General features: G+C 42.4%; 1 protein-coding gene across 1 annotated transcript in view; it reads left to right on the top strand.

The window, feature by feature from the left end:
• CD244 (CD244 molecule) overlaps nt 1-20,393 on the top strand; it is a 37,548-nt gene that overhangs the window by 14,767 nt on the left and 2,388 nt on the right. Inside the window, 8 exon segments of the mRNA XM_005677204.3 lie at nt 10,310-10,648; nt 10,738-10,988; nt 10,990-11,014; nt 12,480-12,587; nt 13,034-13,098; nt 15,393-15,446; nt 17,112-17,177; nt 19,002-19,058. Coding sequence (XP_005677261.1) covers nt 10,310-10,648; nt 10,738-10,988; nt 10,990-11,014; nt 12,480-12,587; nt 13,034-13,098; nt 15,393-15,446; nt 17,112-17,177; nt 19,002-19,058 — 965 coding nt within the window.

Consider the following 20,393-nt stretch of genomic DNA (forward strand, 5'->3'; position numbering starts at 1 on the left):
TATGATCCACCTCCCAGAATTCTGGAAATAAAAGCAAAAATAAACAAATGGGATCTAATTAAAATTCAAAGCTTCTGCACAACAAAGGAAACTATAAGCAAGGTGAAAAGACAGCCTTCTGAATGGGAGAAAATAATAGCAAATGAAGTAACTGACAAACAACTAATCTCAAAAATATACAAGCAACTTCTGCAGCTCAATTCCAGAAAAATAAACCACCCAATCAAAAAATGGGCCAAAGAACTAAATAGACATTTCTCCAAAGAAGACATACAGATGGCTAACAAACACATGAAAAGATGCTCAACATCACTCATTATTAGAGAAATGCAAATCAAAACCACAATGAGGTACCACTTCACACCAGTCAGAATGGCTGCGATCCAAAAATCTGCAAGCAATAAATGCTGGAGAGGGTGTGGAGAAAAGGGAACCCTCCTACACTGTTGGTGGGAATGCAAACTAGTACAGCTACTATGGAGAACAGTGTGGAGATTCCTGAAAAAATTGCAAATAGAACTACCTTATGACCCAGCAATCCCACTTCTGGGCATACACACCGAGGAAACCAGAATTGAAAGAGACGCATGTACCCCAATGTTCATCGCAGCACTGTTTATAATAGCCAGGACATGGAAACAACCTCGATGTCCATCAGCAGATGAATGGATAAGAAAGCTGTGGTACATATACACAATGGACTATTACTCAGCCGTTAAAAAGAATTCATTTGAATCAGTTCTGATGAGATGGATGAAACTGGAGCCGATTATACAGAGTGAAGTAAGCCAGAAAGAAAAACACCAATACAGTATACTAACACATATATATGGAATTTAGGAAGATGGCAATGACGACCCTGTATGCAAGACAGGAAAAAAGACACAGATGTGTATAACGGACTTTTGGACTCAGAGGGAGAGGGAGAGGGTGGGATGATTTGGGAGAATGGGAATTCTAACATGTATACTGTCATGTAAGAATTGAATCGCCAGTCCATGTCTGACGTAGGGTGCAGCTTGCTTGGGGCTGGTGCATGGGGATGACCCAGAGAGATGTTGTGGGGAGGGAGCTGGGAGGGGGGTTCATGTTTGGGAATGCATGTAAGAATTAAAGATTTTAAAATTTAAAAAATAAAAAAAATTAAAAAAAATAAAAATAAAGAAAAATAAATTATGACCTCTTCTGAAAAAAAAAAAAAAAAAAAAGAACTTCCATACCATTCTTCATAGTGGCTACACCACCTTCCCACCAACAGTGTAAGAGGATTCCCTCTTCTCCACATCCTCTCCAGCATTTATTGTTTGTACATATTTTGATGATGGCCATTCTGATCAGTGTGAGGTGGTAACTCACTGTAGTTTCGATTTGTGTTTCTCTGATAATTAATGGAAGAAAAGTTATGACCAACCTAGATAGCATATTGAAAAGCAGAGACATTGCCAACAAAGGTCTGTCTAGTCAAGGCTATGGTTTTTCCTGTGGTCATGTATGGATGTGAGAGTTGGACTATGAAGAAAGCTGAGTGCCGAAGAATTGCTGCTTTTGAACTGTGGTGTTGGAGAAGACTCTTGAGAGTCCCTTGGACTGCAAGGAGATCCAACCAGTCCATTCTGAAGGAGATCAGCCCTGGGATTTCTTTGGAAGGAATGATGCTGAAGCTGAAACTCCAGTACTTTGGCCACCTCATGCGAAGAGTTGACTCATTGGAAAAGACTTTGATGCTGGGAGGGATTGGGGGCAGGAGGAGAAGGGGACGACAGAGGATGAGATGGCTGGATGACATCACCGACTTGATGGATGCGAGTTTGAGTGAACTCTGGGAGTTGGTGATGGACAGGGAGGCCTGGTATGCTGCGATTCATAGGGTCACAAAGAGTCGGACACGACTGAGCGACTGAACTGAACTGAACTGAATAATTAATGATGTTGAGCATCTTTTCATGTGTTTATTGTCCATCTGTATGTTTTCTTTGGAGAAATGTCTATTTAGGTCTTCCACCCATTATTGATTATTGATTGGATTTTTTAATGTTAAACAATGATTTTATGTATTGGAAATTAATCCCTTGTCAGTTGCTTCATATGAAAATATTTTCTCCCATCCTGATGATTTTCATTTGTCTTGTTTATGGTTTCCTTTGTTGTGCAAAAACTTTTAAGTTTGGTTGGCTCTCATTTGTTTATTTTTATTTAACATATTCATTACTTTAGGTGGTGGGTGAAAAAAGATCTTGCTGTCATTTCTGTCAGACAGTGTTCTGCCTGTGTTAAACTCTGAGTTTTATAGTGTCTGGCCTTACATTTAGGTCTTTGATCCATTTTGAGTTTCTTCTTATGTATGGTGTTAGGGAGTATTCTAATTTCATTCTTTTACATGTAGATGAACTTTTACATATATATGTACATGTAACCACCACCCATCTCAAGAAGTAAAACATTTCTTTATTAATAACAATGTTGATAAGATGCATCCACATTTTTGCTTGTAGAGTAGTTTATTCTTTTTCATTGCTGTGTAATTTTTCATCATATGAATATAACATGATTTATTTACTAAGCTAACGATGACTGGCATTTGGGATTTTCCCCCTTCTTGAATTATTATGAATAAAGCCATTATGAGCTTTCTTGTATACATTTTCTTGAGTATTCACAAGAAATACTCTTGTGGGCCATAGGGCATATGTAACTTTAGTTTTAAAAGATATTGTTAGTTTTCCAAAGTGATTGTGCCAATTTGGACTCTCCCTAGCAATGAATGAGAGCCTCAATTGCATCTCATCCCTACCAACACTTGGAATTTTCAGTCTTTTAGCCATTTTGGTGCAGATATAGTAGTCTCATCATTTTCTGATTCCCAACAATGTTGGGAATCTTTTTGCTGCTTGTTTGCCAATTCAGTATCAGGTTTTTGTCAAGTGCCTGCCTGCCAGTCTGTGTCTCCTTGTCACATTTGGGTAATTCCCTCAATATTTCAGATGTTTTCATTATTATTATATTTGTAATGATGATCTGTGATCAGTGATCTTTGATGTCATTATTGCAATTCTTTTGGATTGCCACAAACTGCACTCATAAGAGATGGTGAATGCAATCAATTGTTAAAATGACAGCAAAGGATTCAGAATATTACATAAATTTAGTTGATAAAGAAGCAGCAGAGTTTGAATGGACTGACTTCAATTTTGGAAGAAGTTCTACTGTGGTTAAAATGCTATCGAACAGCCTTGCCTGCTACAGAAAAATCATTTGTTAAAGGAAGAGTCAATCCATGTGGCAGAACCTGACTCCCATTCTCTAACCCAATAACCCCCAGCTGAGTGGAGACTACTCTGATGTGCATGGCAATGTGAAGGTGTGCTCTAACTTCATTGATTTGCATTCAACTGTCAAAATTTCTCTGTACCACTTACTGAAGAAGCTGTCTTTTTCCCATTCTATATTCTTGCCTTCTTTGTTGAAGATTAATTGACTGAAGACATGTAGATTTATTTCTGGGCTTTCTAGTCTGTTCTGTTGATCCGTATGTCTGTTTTTGTGACAATACCACACTGTTCTGATTACTGTAGCTTTGTAGTGTTTATCTGAAGCATGGGAGGGTTATGCCTCTTGCTTTGTTCTTTTTCCTGAGTATTACTTTTTCCTTTCTGGGTCTTTTATGATCCCATATAAATTTTAAGATTATTTGTTCTAGTTTGGTGAAAAGTGTCATGAGTAATTTGGTAGAGATTGTATTAAATCTGTAGATCGCTTTGGGTAATATGGCCAGTTTAACAACAATTAATATTTTTAATTAATTAATCTAAGATTATGAGATATCTTTCCATTTCTTTGAATTATCTTTAATTTCCTTTGTTAATGTTTTATAGTTCTCAGCATATAAGTCTTTTACCTCGTTGGTCAGGTTTATTCCTAAGTATTTTTTTGTGTGTGTGTGTGTGTGTGGTGATTTTAACAGGTATTGTTTTTTCTTTTTTACATTCCCTTTCTGGTATTTCATTGTTAGTGTAAAGAGATGTAACTTATTTCTGTGTATTAATCTTATATTCTGTTACCTTGCTGAATTCATCTGTTAGTTCTAACTGTTTTTGTGTGGAGTCTTTAGGATTTCCTATATTTCTGTATTTTGTCATGTGCTAACAATTTTACATCTTTCTTCCCAGTTTGGATACCTTTTATTTCTTTTTCTTGTTGGATTGCTGTGTCTAGAACTTCCAATACTATATTAAATAGAAGTGCGGAAAATCAGAATTCTTTCCTATCCGAAATTTTAGTGGGAAGACTTTCAGTTTTTCACCATTGAGTATTATGTTGACTATGGCATTGTCATAAATGACTTTTATTATGTTGAGATACGTTCCCTCTATAACCAGTTTGGTAAGGTTTTTTTTTTGTTGTTGTTGTTTGTTTGTTTGTTTAAATATCATGAGTGGATGTTGAATTTTGTCAAATGCATTTCCTGTGTCTATTGAGATAATCATGTTTTATCTTTCCTTGTGTGAATGTGGTGTATCACATTGATTGATTTATGTATGTTGAACCATCCTCGTGACCCTGGAATGAAAGCAACTTGGTCATAGTGTATGATCCCTTTTTATGTAATGTTGGACTCAGTTTGCTAATATTTTATTAAGGATTTTTGCATCTACATTCATTAAAGATATTGGCTTGTAATTTTCTTTTGTTGTGTGTTGGTTTTGTAGTTAGCTGGTTTTGGTATCAGCATTATGGTGGCTTTGTAGAATAAATTTGGGAGTGTTTCCTCCTCTTGAATTTTTTGGAATAGTTTGAGAAGGAGAGGTAGAAGTTCTTTTTGGTATGTTTGGTAGAATTCCTTAGTAAAGCTGTCCAGTCTTGGATTTTTGTTTGCAGGGAGTTTTGTTAAATTACAGATTCTATTTCACTTATAGTGTTCAGTCTGTTTAAATGATCTGTTTCTTCTTGACGCAGTTTTAGCTGGCTATATGTTTCTAAAAACTTGTTAATTTCTTCCAGGTTGTCCAACTTGCTTGCATATAACTATTCACTGTGTTCTCAGTCTTTAAAAAATGGTGTTTTTTTTTTTTTTGTGGTTTCAGTGGTTAAAATGTCTTCTGTTACATTTCTTATTTTGTTTATTTGGGTCCTCTCTCTTTTCTTCTTGGTGAGCCTGGCTAGAGATTTGTTGATGTTGTTCACCTTTTCAAAAAATTAACTCTTGGACTTATTGGTCTTTTCTATTGTTTTTTGATCTCTATTTTCTCTCTGATCTTCATTATTTTCTTCCTTATGCTGACTTGGGTTTTGTTTGTTCTTTTTCTAATTCTTTTAGGCTATAGGTAGCTTGTTTGAGATGTTTCTTATTTTTTTGAGGTGGGCCTATATTGCTATGAACTTCCCTCTTAGAACTGCTTTTGCTGCATCTCATAAGTTTGTTAACTCATAAGGTTATGATATCATTATCTTTGATAACTCATAAGGTTATCTCATGAGGTTATAATCTTTGTTATAATCTATGTTATAAAACATAGTCTAAGACTATGTTTTCATTTTTATTTATCTACAGGCTTTTTCTGATTTCTTTTTTGATTTCATTGTTGACCCATTGGCTTTTTAGTAGCGTGATGTTTATTCTCCATACGTTTGTTCTTTTCTTATTTTTCTTTCTGTGAAAAAAGAAACAGGTTTCATACTGTTACAATTTCAAACAGTTTCATACTGTTGTAATCAGAAAAGTTCTCAATTGAGTTAATTTTTCAGTTATTTTATGTTTTATTTCTACAATTTTCATTTTTGCTGTTGTTCAATCACTCAGTCATGTCCAACTCTTTGTAATCCCATGGACTGCAGCATGCCAGCCTTCCCTGTCCTTCACCATCTCCCAGAGCTCAGACTCATGTCCATTGAGTCAGTGATGCCATCCAACCATCTTGTCCTCTGTCGTCCCCTTCTCCTCCTGCCTTCAATATTTCCCAGCATCAGGGTCTTTTCTAATGAGTTGGCTCATTTTCATTTGGCTCTCAGATCTTAGGCTTAGAACTAACAGAACCTAAAAATTTTCATTTTTTCAGATTAATTATTGCTGTACAATGAAGCACCTCCAATCTTAGTAGTTTAAAACAATCACCACTTATTTAGTCAATGATTCCACTAGTTGGCAATTTGGGCAGAGGTCAACTGAGTTATTCTTTTCATTTCAGCTTGCACCATTTATGCAAATATGGTCAGCTGCCAGATTGGCTGGGGATGGCGAATCTAAGATGGCCTTAGCTTGCCCCATGTGAGCGCTCATCCTCCAGAAGGCTATCTGAGTCTTGTTTGTATGCCATCGTGACAGGTTTCAAGAGAACGTGTAAAGGCACATTCCAAGAGGCATGTGCAATGCCTGTGTAGATTTAGGCTTAGAACTAACAGAACCTAATTTTTGCTGCATTCTCTTCAGAAGGCCAGCCTGGTTACAGAGATGGGAAAGGGAACTCTATCTCTTGATGATGGAAGGAGCTACAAAGTCACATTGCGGAGAGCATGGCTGCTTTTGCTTTCTATCGCACTTGTTCTTTGCTATAATTCTCAAGCATATTTTATTTCGTTAAACATGTTGACCAAAATTACTTTAAAGCTTATGATTGATAACATTATTATTTAAATGTCCCTTGGGCCTAGTTCTCTTGGTTTATGGACATGTTTCTTCTTCCTACGTCTGTTTATTTTTTATTTCATTTTGGACATTGTTGTATGAAAAATTTTAGAAATATTTAATGTGCTGGCTTTTGTTATTTTCCTACAAGAATAATTTATATTTGTCTCTAATAGGCAGCTAGATTAGAAATACTGGAGATTTTTTATAATCCAATCCAGGGTTGAGATTATTCAAAATTGGGCTTTAATCTCCACGAGAGCTGGCCTATTCCTTATTCATCCTTACTTTTACTGTGTACCTCTTTGTGATACCAACCCCAAATATGAAGAATTTTAGGTGCACCCACTTCCTATCAAGATATTCCTGAACTCCATGTTCTTTTAGGTCCTTGAGTTTACTGTAAACTCTGCTCAACTTCTCAGCTCTTCAGCTGCTTTTTCTGGACTCAGAAGATGCCTCCAAGGAGCAGGAGTCAAAAATGCTGGTCTCACTTCTCTGAATTTCCTTCTTACAGATCTTGGACATATAACTTTATATGACTTTATTAGCTCTCTGATGTTGTTAACAACATATTTTTATATTTTGCTCATTTTTCTAGTTATTTTCAGTGGAAGTATTGGCTGTATGTCTTAGTCTAGTCTTCCATTATTGGAATTAGAATTGCTTAGGTGATTATTTATCTCAATGTTGAAGTGTGTGCTGCAGAATGAAAACATGTTCTATTTCCAGATCACAAACTCTCTAGCATCAAGAATCATATCTTATTCATGAAGAGGCTCTGCCTTTTTAGGGCCCTGGGTAAAGCCTGCATAATTGGTGAGCACAGTGCACGTCCTTTTCATAGGTTTAGTAATTATTTTATTGTTCACCCTTGTTCTCAAGATCTTTAGATAGGGGCAGGATCTCAAGAGACAAAGTCACAGAGGCGTATAGCACAGTCTCTGCTTTTGGTCTGGTAATGAGCAGAGCCAGTTCAAGTCATAGGAATATGAATAGGAACTCCATGTGTTTTACTTTTAAGAGTGTCAAATCAGAGAAACATATTATCTCCACCAAATAGCAATTACAAGTCCTTTAATTATTTACTTAGTCTCTTGAGAAAATACCAGTGTGAATGTATGGTTAGGAATGAATGTTTATAATGCATGTGGACATCTAGAAATCTCTGTCCATTGCTCTATTCTCAATGTTCTCCATTTGAAAAAATATGTTTGTATAACTACCTCCATCTTCTGTTCTCTCCTCCAGATTCTCCCTGACCCTTTTCAGCCCACTCAAACAGGCATCCACCTGTCTCTGCATTCACTGGGCCATGCCGCATAGCTTCCCTGACAAAAATGGCCACAGGAATTTCCACTTGTTTACGTTGATTGCAGTGGGGTGCTCTAGCATAGGCAATGACAAGCAGCTCTAGGTCACACTTCTATGTTCATTAGTCCCCTTCTTTGTCCTTTGGGAGGGATGTACTGGGATACGCTTTGGAAGTATAGTTTTATTTTTCTCTCTTGATTTGTTTTCTATGGAACAATCCTGTGGATAATTTCTGGTAACTGAAAAATTGGCAAACGTTAATGAATAATGATCACAGTCCTAAAATGAACACTTTAAGTGCTAAAAGAAAGGATTATGAATCTAGTTCTGGTTCTATGGGAGGACAGATGAGGGAGCCATGAGTTCAGCTTGAGGAGTTAACCTTACTGGGTCTGGTCATATGAAACCATAATTGAAAAAGACACATGTACACATATTCGCTGCAGCACTGTTTACAGTAACTAGGACATGGGAGCAACCTAGATGTCCATCAACAAATAAATGGGTAAAGAAGTTGTGGCGCATATATACAATGGAATATTCAGTTCAGTTCAGTTCAGTCGCTCAGTCGTGTCCGACTCTTTGCGACCCCATGAATCACAGCACGCCAGGCCTCCCTGTCCATCACCAGCTCCCAGAGTTCACTCAGACTCGCATCCATCGAGTCAGTGATGTTATCCAGCCATCTCATCCTCTGTTGTCCCCTTCTCCTCCTGCCCCCAATACCTCCCAGCATCAGAGTCTTTTCCAATGAGTCAACTCTTTGCATGAGGTGGCCAAAGTACTGGAGTTTCAGCTTCAGCATCATTCCTTCCAAAGAAATGCCAGGGCTGATCTCCTTCAGAATGGACTGGTTGGATCTCCTTGCAGTCCAAGGGACTCTCAAGAGTCTTCTCCAACACCACAGTTCAAAAGCATCAATTCTTCGGCACTCAGCCTTCTTCCCAGTCCAACTCTCACATCCATACATGACCACTGGAAAAACCATAGCCTTGACTAGACGGACCTTAGTTTGCATAAGTAATATCTCTGCTTTTGAATATACTATCTAGGTTGGTCATGACTTTTCTTCCAAGGAGTAAGCCTCTTTTAATTTCATGACTGCAGTCACCATCTGCAGTGATTTTGGAGCCCCAGAATATAAAGTCTGACACTGTTTCCACTGTTTCCCCATCTATTTCCCATGAAGTGATGGGACCAGATGCCATGATTTTTGTTTTCTGAATGTCGAGCTTTAAGCCAACATTTTCACTCTTCTCTTTCACTCTCATCAAGAGGCTCTTTAGTTCCTCTTCACTTTCTGACATGAGGGTGGTGTCATCTGCATATCTGAGGTTATTAATATTTCTCCCTGGCAATCTTGATTCCAGCTTGTACTCAGCCATAAAAAAGAACACATCTGAGTCAATGTTAATGAACCTAGAGCCTATTTATACAGAGTTAAGTAGGTCAGAAAGAGAAAAACACATATTAACATATGTATATGAAATCTAGAAACATGAAACCGATGAACCTATTTGCAGAGTGTTAATGGAGATGCAGACATAGAGAACAGACTTATGGACACAGTGGGGGACAGAGCAGGAGATGAATTGAAAAAGAGTAACATTAAAACATGTACTTTACCATATGTAAAATAGATTATGGGAATTTGCTGTATGAGGCAAAGAGCTCAACCCCAGTGCTCTGTAACAACTTAGAGAGGTGAGATGGGGTGGGAGATGGGAGGGAGGTTCAAGAGGAAGTGGACATGTAAGTATACCTATGACTGATACATGTTGATACATGGCAGAAACCAACACAGTATTGTAAAGCAATTATCCTCCATTAAAACTAAAAATTAAAAAATAAAAAGAATTTCCAGTAGTCACTGCTGGCCACTGTTGCTTACCTCAGCACTACAGGGAAAGAGAGACTTCATATATGATATTTACAGCATATTGGTTAAAGATTTTTCCTCTAAAGCCAGACTGACTGGATTTTAGATTCATCTTTCTCTGTGTAACTTGGTCCAATTACTTTTAAGTTCTTTCTAACTCAGTTTCCTCATCTCTAAAATGGGGCTAAGACCATTTTTTGAGTCATTGTAAAGTGAAAAAGTAAAAAATATGTCAAGTGTTTAAAATCTTCCTGTCCCATAATAGGTACCAAAGAGATTTTCACTGTTGTTACTGGTTTGTGGGCTCTTCAGATGAGGGCACAGAGCATGGGGTAGGGGAGGCAGATAAGGGAGATAGACTTTCAGGTTTTCTTAGACTCCGGGCTCTTCATATGCATTTCCACCCTCTTGGAGCTCACATTCAACAGCCCACATTGCTCAGGCTTGATACCCTTCCTTCCAGCTCCAGCATGGGTTCTCTTCCCTGTAATTCCTAGGTTCTGCTGATGATGTGTTTGGAATCTCAGGAGAGCCTGTGCGGTTACGCGCCCCCAGCTTACAAACAAATATATACTCTGTTAAATGGAAGATGCCCTCATATTCAAATTCAAGTAATAATTTTATGCTGTCTTGGAAGAATGGTTCTGGCTGGACTGAAGAAAGGGGAGCTTTGAATCAGACTTTAAATCATTTCAACCAAAGATTCAATGTTACAAGCAAGGACTTCACTCTTCTCATCAAGGCAGCTCAGCCACAGGACAGTGGCCTCTACGTCCTGGAGGTCACCAATCACTCTGGGAAATTTTGGGAACACAAGTTCCACGTTTCTATATTTGGTGAGTCCTCAGGACAGCTCATCTTGCCCCTGTAACTCTTGCAGGGCTTGTATTTCCAGCATCTTTCTGATCAGAATCTCTGCTTCTAGATCGTGTTGAGAAGCCCCACCTGGTGAAGAAGTGGAAGGTCCTGGATGGGGGTGTTTGTCAAGTGACTCTGTCCTGCTTAGTCACCAGAGGTGGTGATGTGAGCTATGCTTGGTATAAAGGGAGTAATCTGCTCCAGATACCTGGGAACATCACAGAACTGGTGGAGAACTTTGATGTCAATGGTTCGCACTTATATACCTGCAATGTCAGCAATCTAGTCAGTTGGGCAAACCACAGCCTCCAGCTAACTGCAGGGCTGTCAGAGAGACCACCAAGGTAAGTGGAGCACTTTGGGATATAAGAGGGGCTGAAGGTGTGGAGCCCCACAGCCAGGCTCATTGCAAAGGAGACTTGATAAGAGATCCCCTGACTGACTCCCACAGAGCTTTGCAGCCCTTCCCCAGGTAAGCCTTGGCCTCTAGGCATACAGTCCCTGTAAAACCAGGGCTGTCTTGGTCAGGGAAGAATTTTATCCCCATAAAGAACTTCCTTTCGGGAGATGTGAGTTTCTCCTTCGTATAGGGAATGCTTAGTTGTTTGATGAGTCACTGCCCTGATGCCGGTGCTGATCATTACATTCTTTTTCTGAGAGACTGATGGAGACCTCCTTCCTCCTCCTGAGTGATAACTCCCCCAGGTCATATAGTGTCCCAAGAGGTAACTATGCTGTACACTGTGCTCTGGGTCAAGTGGTCATCAGGATCATCTTGGGGGTACTTAGAAGAGTTCTTGTTTTTTTTTCTCTTTTTGCTTATGCTCATTCTAAGAGTTATCCTGAGTTAAGTTTTATTTTTCCGAGTTAAGTTTATACCATTTTTCATTATATAAACAAAAACTTAATGTGCCATCAGCATAGGTATCAGCATAGGGGACACAGGAAAAAACCTGCTGTCCCCATTCTCAAGGAACTTCTAACCAAACACAGCAGCAAACTAAACACTCATGAGCAAAAAACAAACAAGCTGAAGGAATATGGAGTGACAAGGACCCTGGAGTTTTGTTCATGCCAGCCGTGGCTTCATCATTCAGCAGCTCTCAGATCCCAAGCTGATTCATTACCTCTCTGAACCTCAGCTTTTCTTTTGACTAAACTAGGGATGATAATAATAAGTATCTCACAGGAGTGCTGCTAAGATTAAGATTATGTTTGTAAAGAGCCTAGTCAGCTGGCACCTGGAACATTAATTCATTTCCCTTCTCCCCATGTTGGTTGGGTTATGTATCAGGCTTCATTTGTGACACAAATGTTAACGTTGAATGAAGAAGAGCAGTGAAGGCAGGAATAACAGAAGGTGAAGTGGAAGACTTGCCTGGCACATAGTAGGTGTCCAACAAATGTTTGTTGAGTTAAAAACGAAAGAATGGATGTAACATTTGCTGTGCCAGATGTTTTACATACATTAAAGCCATAATTAACCCCCATGTGTAGATAACACTATCTCTTCTCTCTAAGTGAGAAAACAGGCTCAGAGAGGTTAAGGACATTATCCAGGAGCACGGAGTCTATAGAATTAGAATGGAGCTAGGTCTGTGAGATACTAATACTCATGATCTTAGCATCACTCAAGGGAGGTCGCCCAAATGAGCAGGGAGGTGACTTTGATGGTGAATTCACAGGGAGGGAGGAGACCACCCACCTGAGAGGGGAGTGTGGTTCTGAAACAGATTCCACAGCAGACGGATGGGAAGGGAGAAGAGAGAGGGCTTAGCACTCAAGGCTCGTGTCTTCCATCTCCCTCAGGTTTCATCTTTCTGTTCATTTTGGTGAGCATTGTGATTCTCCTTGTGGCACTGTTCCTGGGCACCCTCACCTGCTTCTGTGTGTGGAGGAGGAAGAGGAAACAGTCACGTAAGTGCAGAATCCCTAGATGTGTCGCCTGATTTGACATCCCTGGCGGCATGTGCCTGGGCCCCCAGTAAACTGAGCAGTGTGTGTGTGTGTGTGTGTGTGTGTGTGTGTGTGTGTGTGTGTATGGTTGGTGGAGGGGTGGCAGTGGCCGCTGGGCCCTCTTTCTGTTCTTTCCCTCTGGGGTAGCTGCTGGATGCCTACAGCCCATTCCCCAACGTGCAAATGTGCCTGCAGTCTGCCTGGCCTGATAGAATGGGTATGTTAGGTGAGGTTGCTGCCACTGTGCTCTTCAGGTATCCTGGGAAAAACAGTAACTTGCCTCCTTTCTAGAACTTTCCTCAGGGTCTAAGTCATATGGGATGGAGATGGGGCTGCGGGAAGTGGAAACCTGGGTGGAACATCTGGAGATCTCTGCAGGTCTTTTCTTTGCTTCCCTCCTCCAACAGGGACAACCCCAGAAGTTCTGACAGTCTATGAAGATGTCAACACCATGCGAACCAGGAGGAATCAAGTACGACATGCTAGGGGCTGGGATTTCTCTCAGCTAATCTGAAAGATATTTTTTGGAGGACGACCATTCTGGGCAGGGGGAGAGTGAGGACCAGACAATTGTCCTCAGTTCTCTCCATGCATCTTCTCTCTCCGTTAGCCTCTTAGCTCTGGCCATGGAGGAGAAGAGGAAAATCAGGGGGCAGAGAAGACAAAAGAAGCAGAAGGGGATCTTGGTGCAGAATTTTACCTCCTGGGAAGGGATGGTGCCCTGGTATCCTCATTTCTGCCTGGTCTCACCAGCCAAGATAAGCTCCAGGGATAGTCCAGCCTGCTTGCTTTTTGTGTCTGACCACAAATTCTTCAGTTCAGTTCAGTCACTCAGTTGTGTCTGACTCTTTGAGACCCCATGAATCGCAGCACGCCAGGCCTCCCTGTCCATCACCAACTCCCAGAGTTCACTCAAACTCAAGATAGGTCCTTGCAAATCCGAGTTTATTTTTTGGGGTCCCTTAATCATTGCCCAGGCTGGGAAGGATGCCAGCCTGACTAGACAAAGCACAGCAGTTTCATAGCTGGCTCCGTGACCTATGCTCATGGTATTTTTGGAAGAAGATGCCTGAGTCTGGCTGAGGTGCTAAAAAGCAACCAGGTTGGAGCAAAGGTTAGTTTCCCTGGGAACCTCTCTGGCCAGTCAGTATCTGCAGGCTGTGGCCAACTCCGCCTGTTGTCCAGGGCTGTCAAGGAGGAAACCGCAGGGGGCTGCGCTGCCCCTGAGCAGGGCAGGTTGTGGGGATAGGCCCTGGGGAAAGGCAGTACCCAGCTGAAATGCCAGGAGGGAAGGGTGATGGGTGTAGGGAGGAAGGGCCCTCTTCCCACTCCCATTCCTGATGCTTCACTTCAGGAGGAAATCACTGCAGTGGGGCTCCTCTTGGTGACCAGTGTGAGGCCCTGTGAGGCCTCACAGAACAGAGAAGCAGCTTCCTAAAGGTCTAGGCTTTGGAATGAGGGAACTTGAAATTAGAGCAGCTCCCCTGGCCTCTTTCCTTGGAATAATGGGGCATGAAAAACTGCAGGAGACTTTATCTCTCCCATCACTACTGGATGCTGGTACAGTTCCTGGGAGCAAGTGCATCTTCCAACAGTCACTGATGCCCAAATACTCAGTAAAAATAGCCTTTCCTCCCCAGCGGAATAAAGATGACTTTAAATTAGGTAAAAGGAGAACACAGGGGAAAGTAACTATTTAGAGTGAAAGAGACCTGTTGGGGATTGAAGTCTTACTCTGCTTCTGACTCAGGTCTTCCTCCTTCTGTGGCCCCATCTCTCCACAGCCTGTCCCTAGAGTCCCCAGGGTTCTGCTTGAAGGCTTATATCTCAAGCTTCACGTGGTCCTGGCTTTGACCTTTCTGGAGATACTTCAGTCAGGTCTGGGCAGAAGAGAAAAGCATAAACTTCTTTTTCTTGCCAGATGCCTTGAGTCTAGCCTCCGAGGATGGCTGTTTCCTGCTTTTCTCAGTGCTGTCCTGCTTCTGGGGAGCTCAGCTTGTTCCTTGTCTAGTCGACTGTAACGGGCTCCATGGGCTCTCCCCGGGCCAGACCTGGCAGTGTGTACTCAGGGATCATGAAATGCCACAAGCCCCAGTCTCCTGTGGGGCAGGGCTGAAGAGGGGAGCAGGGAGGCAGTGTGCTCCCTGCCCTGGGTCTTGGCCAGGGCTCCACTCAGCACCACAGCTGCATGGGGCTGGATTAAGGCCAAGGGCAAGCTGGCCACCAAAGCTGGGTCTAGAGAGGGGGATTTGGAACAATTAGGGTCCCCAAATTTGTGTCCTTTGGAATGGGTTGCCATTTTCTTCTATTGGGGATCTTCCTGACCCAGGGATCGAACCCGGGTCTCCTGCATTGAAGGCAGATTATTTATCGTCTGAGCCACCAGGGAAGCCCCTTCTTAATAGGTAAGGCTCAGATTAGAGCCCCACCCAAAGCTCAGCCCATTGTCAATAATTACACTGCAAATTTAATCAGAATGTCAGCAAAGGCAAGTTTCTAAGTTACCAAAGTAAAGCAAGTTACAGGAGACTCCCTTGGGCAGGGTCATTTGGTGCGATTCTTTCACACCTGGGTAGTTTCTCACTCCTGACACTAACTGCTGCATGGTGAGTATCTGTCCCCACCCTGAGATGTGCAAGGACCACTTCCTTCCCATGCTCCCCGGAGCCCCATTTCTTATCCTGTTTCTCCCCAGTCAATTCAAGTCCAAACAGACACAGCTGTCTGCTCACGTCACCATATGTCCCTCTACTATCTTTTGTGCAGGAGCAGAAACCCCCTGGAGAAGGGAATACCATCTACTCCATGATCCAGTCCCAGGTACCACTCTGGTTTTTAGAATCCATTCCATGCCATTAGGGTTTCCTAATGCCACCCTAGAAACTCACACCCTTGGTGCTCCTGGAGTCTGGAAGACAGCTTGGCCTCAGTTGTGTTACATTGTTTGTATAGATGAGTGTGGTTCTGGAATGTCTTGACAGCTGAACAGGACTGGAAAGTCGGACACAGACATTCTTTTCTCTTCCATGCTTGGTAGCAAGGGTGGTCCAGTGGGAGGAGGAAACTTCTCAGGGGGCTTAACTTCTGTTTTCTCTTCCTGATGCTCTCCGTACTTGGGGACTTGGTACTTTTCATTCTTGCCCTTAACTATACCTGTTTTTAGGAGAGAATGCATCTGTCTTGTTCTTTTATCTAATTACGACTTAATAATAACAGTTACTAAGCACGTAACATGCCATTTTCTTACTGAATCTCACAAAACAACCTCATGAAATAGGTCTAATAGGAACCTCATTTCGTAGATGAGGAAACAGACTCAAAGTCTAACTAAATGTGCTGAAGGCCACATAGCTCTGCTGTGACAAAGCTGAGCCAAATGACTTTCGATTCTTCTCTCTACCTCTACCTACTTCATCTTTAACATTTTGGGATTGTAGGACTTCGTTCATAGACTAGAGAAGCAACCTCTAAAATTGACTGCTAAAGTGACTATTGATAACCCAGATTGGGGCGTCTTTTTCAGAAGAAATGCTGCCTCCTGGTGGCCAGTGATGAAAATTTCTGATAAAAATGACTTTTTTTTTTACACTAAGACTTCAAGCAGCAAACTCTTCAGCTTTGTGGCTAGGCTGCAGGGCAAAGAAAACTCTTAGGGAATGGTGATAAGCTTCCGAGGAAGATCAAGAAAAGAAGGAAGAGAAGAAAGGGAAGGGGAAGAGGACAAGGAGAGGCAATCCAAGGAGAGAAAGAGAGAAATGGAAAAGAAAGAGGAAAGGAGGGAGGGAGGCACCCGACCACTCAAAGCCATTCTGGAATTCCCAAGCTGGGTGTTGCTTTCTCTTGTTCCTCTTAAGATGATGTGATTTGCTGGGTCAGAGTGTGTCAAAGAGAGATGTAAGGACAACTTCTGGCTTCAGCCACTCTGAATTATAACAAGAGGAATTTAAATAAATGCAAGAGAAGAGCTCCTCTCAGACTGAGATGCTGGTGAGAATGAGCTTTCTCCTCTGAGCAAAAAGAGGGTGGTTACCTGCCTTTGAGAACACCTGTGTCAGGTCCAGAGAGGGAAGGCGTGATGTCAAAGGGGGCTACTGAGGTGTGGAAGAGAGAAGCTTGGAGAGTCTGAGGTTTAGATTCTGCTTCTACTGCGAGCACACTGTCTGATTGGGTTATTTACCCTTTTGGAGTATCATCTGTAGAATGGGGTGAATTTTGAGCATTCTTATTTTGTAGGCTCGTTATAAGGGTTAGGGGAGGATGCACATACAGAATAAGCACTCAGCAACTAGCAGCTGTCTTTAATGGCAAAGCAGGTCTAGCATTCAGGTTGTCTGACCTCCCAGATAGTCTGGGGTTCTTTTCACTAACATCTCGAGCTTCCATCTGGGGAAGATTGAGGGCGAGGAATGGAGGAGATAGATGCCTGCCTCCCTAGGATTGTGCTGGCTGTTGCTTCTGAAATGGCTTTGTTTCTGTTCTCTTCAGGCTTCTGCTTCCACGTCACAAGATAATGCAAATACACTGTATTCATTGGTACAGACTCCCTGCAAGGTAAGTCTTCTCCATGGGCTACATGCATATGCAGGTGTGTGTTTGCAGACGGTGTGTTGCGTGTCTGCGTGGGCGTACTTCTAAGTGAGCTGTCTTCCACTGTGTGTATCTGAGCAGCTAGTGTGAAATGACTGTTTAAATGTTAATGGATCAACTAGAAATGCCTTTCTGGTTCTGTTTGGAGAAAAAGAACAGCTCTGAGATTAGGAGGAGAGTTGGATTCTCTGTGAGTTTCTGTGAGAGGCAGCAGATCATCAAAGACAGAGAGGAGGTGCCTTGTTCAGAAGGACCAAGGAGTCCTCATTAGGCCGGCTGAGGCTATGCTGAGAGATCCTGGAGAGGTGGTCAAGGCAGGGGCATATAATCTACAGCTGGAGGAGTAGACTGGGCCAAGAGAGACACAGTGTTGACTTTCAGACGAAGGTTCTGGCCAGTCACCTGCTGCTGGTGGTCTCTAGACTGAGGTAACCCATCACAGTCCCCTGGAAACCCGCTCCAAGCTGAGCTCATGGCTGTTACTGTGCCTGGGACCATAAAGTAGGGCATCTTAATGCCCCTGGTCATATTTCTACCTTGGAAGAAAGGGTGTGAGAAGAATGTTAAGTCCAAGGCTGGAGTCAGAGTATGAAGCCAAAACCTTGCCACTGTAGTGTGGAAGTTGGGAATCTGCCAAACCGTGGGAGTGTTGCGCCCATATGGGCCAAGGCTCCTGTGTTTGTGTCAAATGGAGGAGAGGGTTTTGGAAGTTCTTTAGATTTTTCATTCACTCCCGTTCTAATAAGTCTTTAAGTCAACTTGGATTCTACCATGCATGTGTACTAAGTTGTTTCAGGCCTGTCTGACTCTGTGACCCTATGGACTACAGGGTCCTCCGACCATGGGATTCTCCAGGCAAGAATACTGGAGTGGGCTGCCATGCCCCCCTTCAAGGGATCTTCTCGACCCAGGGACTGAACCTGCATCTCTAACGTCTCCTGTACTGGCAGGTTCTCTACCACCAGTGGCACCTGGGAAGCCCAGATTTCATGAGAGATATTAATATTTAAATTATGTTGTTGTTGTTTTCTTGTTAAATCATGCCTGACTCTTTTGTGACCCCAAGAACTGTAGCCCACCAGGCTCATCTGTCCGTGGGACTTATCAGGCAAGAATACTGGAGTGGGTTGCCGTTTCCTTCTCCAGGGGATCTTCCCAATCCAGGGATCAAATCGTCATCTCCTGCATTGGCAAGTGGGTTCTTCACTGCTGGGCCATGAGGGAAGCCCATATTTAAATTATACACTGTAGTTTATGAACATACAGTCACAGACATCATGATCATATACTTTGGTATTAGGTTTTGAAAGCTCCGTATACTGCCAAGAAAGCTGCTGAGTTCCCATGTCTCCAGTGTTTCTCTGTGTTCAGAGTATGCTCTAAGACTGGTACTTAAGTGTGTGGCAGAATTGTTTACATGAACCGTGCGTATGTATGTTATGTGTTGAAAAGATACACAGTTTGAGTCAGTATTTGAATTAGATTTGTCTGAAGGGTATGTGTCTGTGTGGGTGCTGGGAATATGTGTATGTGTGGATTTCAGGGGTATGTGAGGGTGGTTGACTTTGGTTCAGAAATATCATATCATAGGCAAGTGTGTCTTGTGCCTTCTTTGGAAACCATGAGCACCATTGTTTACTCCCAGGGTAGAAAATTCTAGACAATTCTGGGTGAGAAAACTTCAGGGACTTTCTGGGTTCTGAGTCTCCTTTGGGACTTCTCACATCAGTTAAAAGTAAGACATTTCTTAACTTGAAGTTAAGCACTCTTTCCCCTCTGAAATTTCAGACTGGATCCAAGAAGACGAAACGAAGCCCGTCCTTCAGTAAAACTATCTATGAAGAGGTAAGATTCTGGAATTCTTTCTGAATGGGTTTAGTGCTCACAGCAGAGCCCTGAAATCACATGAGAGAAAAGTCATCCATAGTATCTCAGAGTTGGAGGGATTTCAGGGATCTTCTCAGAGAAGGCAATGGCATCCCACTCCAGTACTCTTGCTGGAAAATCCCATGGATGGAGGAGCCTGGAAGGCTGCAGTCCATGGGGTCGCTGTGGGTTGGACATGACTGAGCGACTTCACTTTCACTTTTCACTTTCATGCACTGGAGAAGGAAATGGCAACCCACTCCAGTGTTCTTGCCTGGAGAATCCCAGGGACGGGGGAGCCTGGTGGGCTGCCGTCTATGATGTCACAGAGTCGGACATGACTGAAGTGACTTAGCAGCAGCAGCAGCATTAGGGATCTTCTAATGTGAATCTTCATGTTAGAAATGAGGAGGTGGAGGTTCAAGAAGAGCTATGGTCTAACCCAAGATCTTATCATATTTTGTGGATTTGACTCCTTTTGGGGAGATGTTTCCCCACTATTTGTTTATTTATTTGGCTGCTCCAGGTCTTATTTATGGCATGTGGGATCTTCAGTCTTCGCTGCTGCATGTGATATCTTTATTTGCAGCATATGAACTCTTAGTTGTGGCATGTGGGATCTAGTTCCCTGACCAAGATTTGAACTCCAGCCTGCTGCATTGGGAATGTGGAGTCTTAGTCACTGGGCCACCAGGGAAGTCCCCAAGACTGAGTTTTAAACTAGGGGTGTCCCCAGACTGGTTTCCCGGCTGTGGGCCACACATTGGACCTCTCTCTCTTCCATGGATATGTGTGTGTTGGGAATTGGGGAGCAGAGAAGGGAGGATAAATGAATCTTAATGATTTCCCCAAGTTAGCAAGTAATAGGGCATCACTCCAGGACACATATAATCGTCAGCTGCTGCTGGGATGGACACTGCACAATGGTGACCATTGAGCCTGGTGGCTGGATTGATTCTCATCAAGCCTTTTAGGGAATGGAAAGTAGGCACTATATCAGTGGTAGCCTGCCAGCGGCTTCATGTACACTATCTCATCTAATCTTCACAGAAAGCTACGAGGTAGTATAATTACACTTCCTATTTATACCCAGAGAATTTAAGGCATGAAAAGCACCCCACTCATCAGCCTCATGTAACACCTGAGCTTCCACCTGTGGCCTGATAAAGATGTTGCCACGGGTCACAAGGGAGAGTGTGGATGGGTGCCTGCTGGAATTTCTGGCACTTGAGCTGCGGCCCCACATTAAAGCCAGCTGGACAGTCAAGGTTTGTAGAGGACACTGTGTGGGCCAAGGCAAAGTGGGTCATGAAG

Source organism: Capra hircus, chromosome 3 (assembly GCF_001704415.2).
Source record: "Capra hircus breed San Clemente chromosome 3, ASM170441v1, whole genome shotgun sequence".
Lineage (NCBI taxonomy): Eukaryota > Metazoa > Chordata > Mammalia > Artiodactyla > Bovidae > Capra > Capra hircus.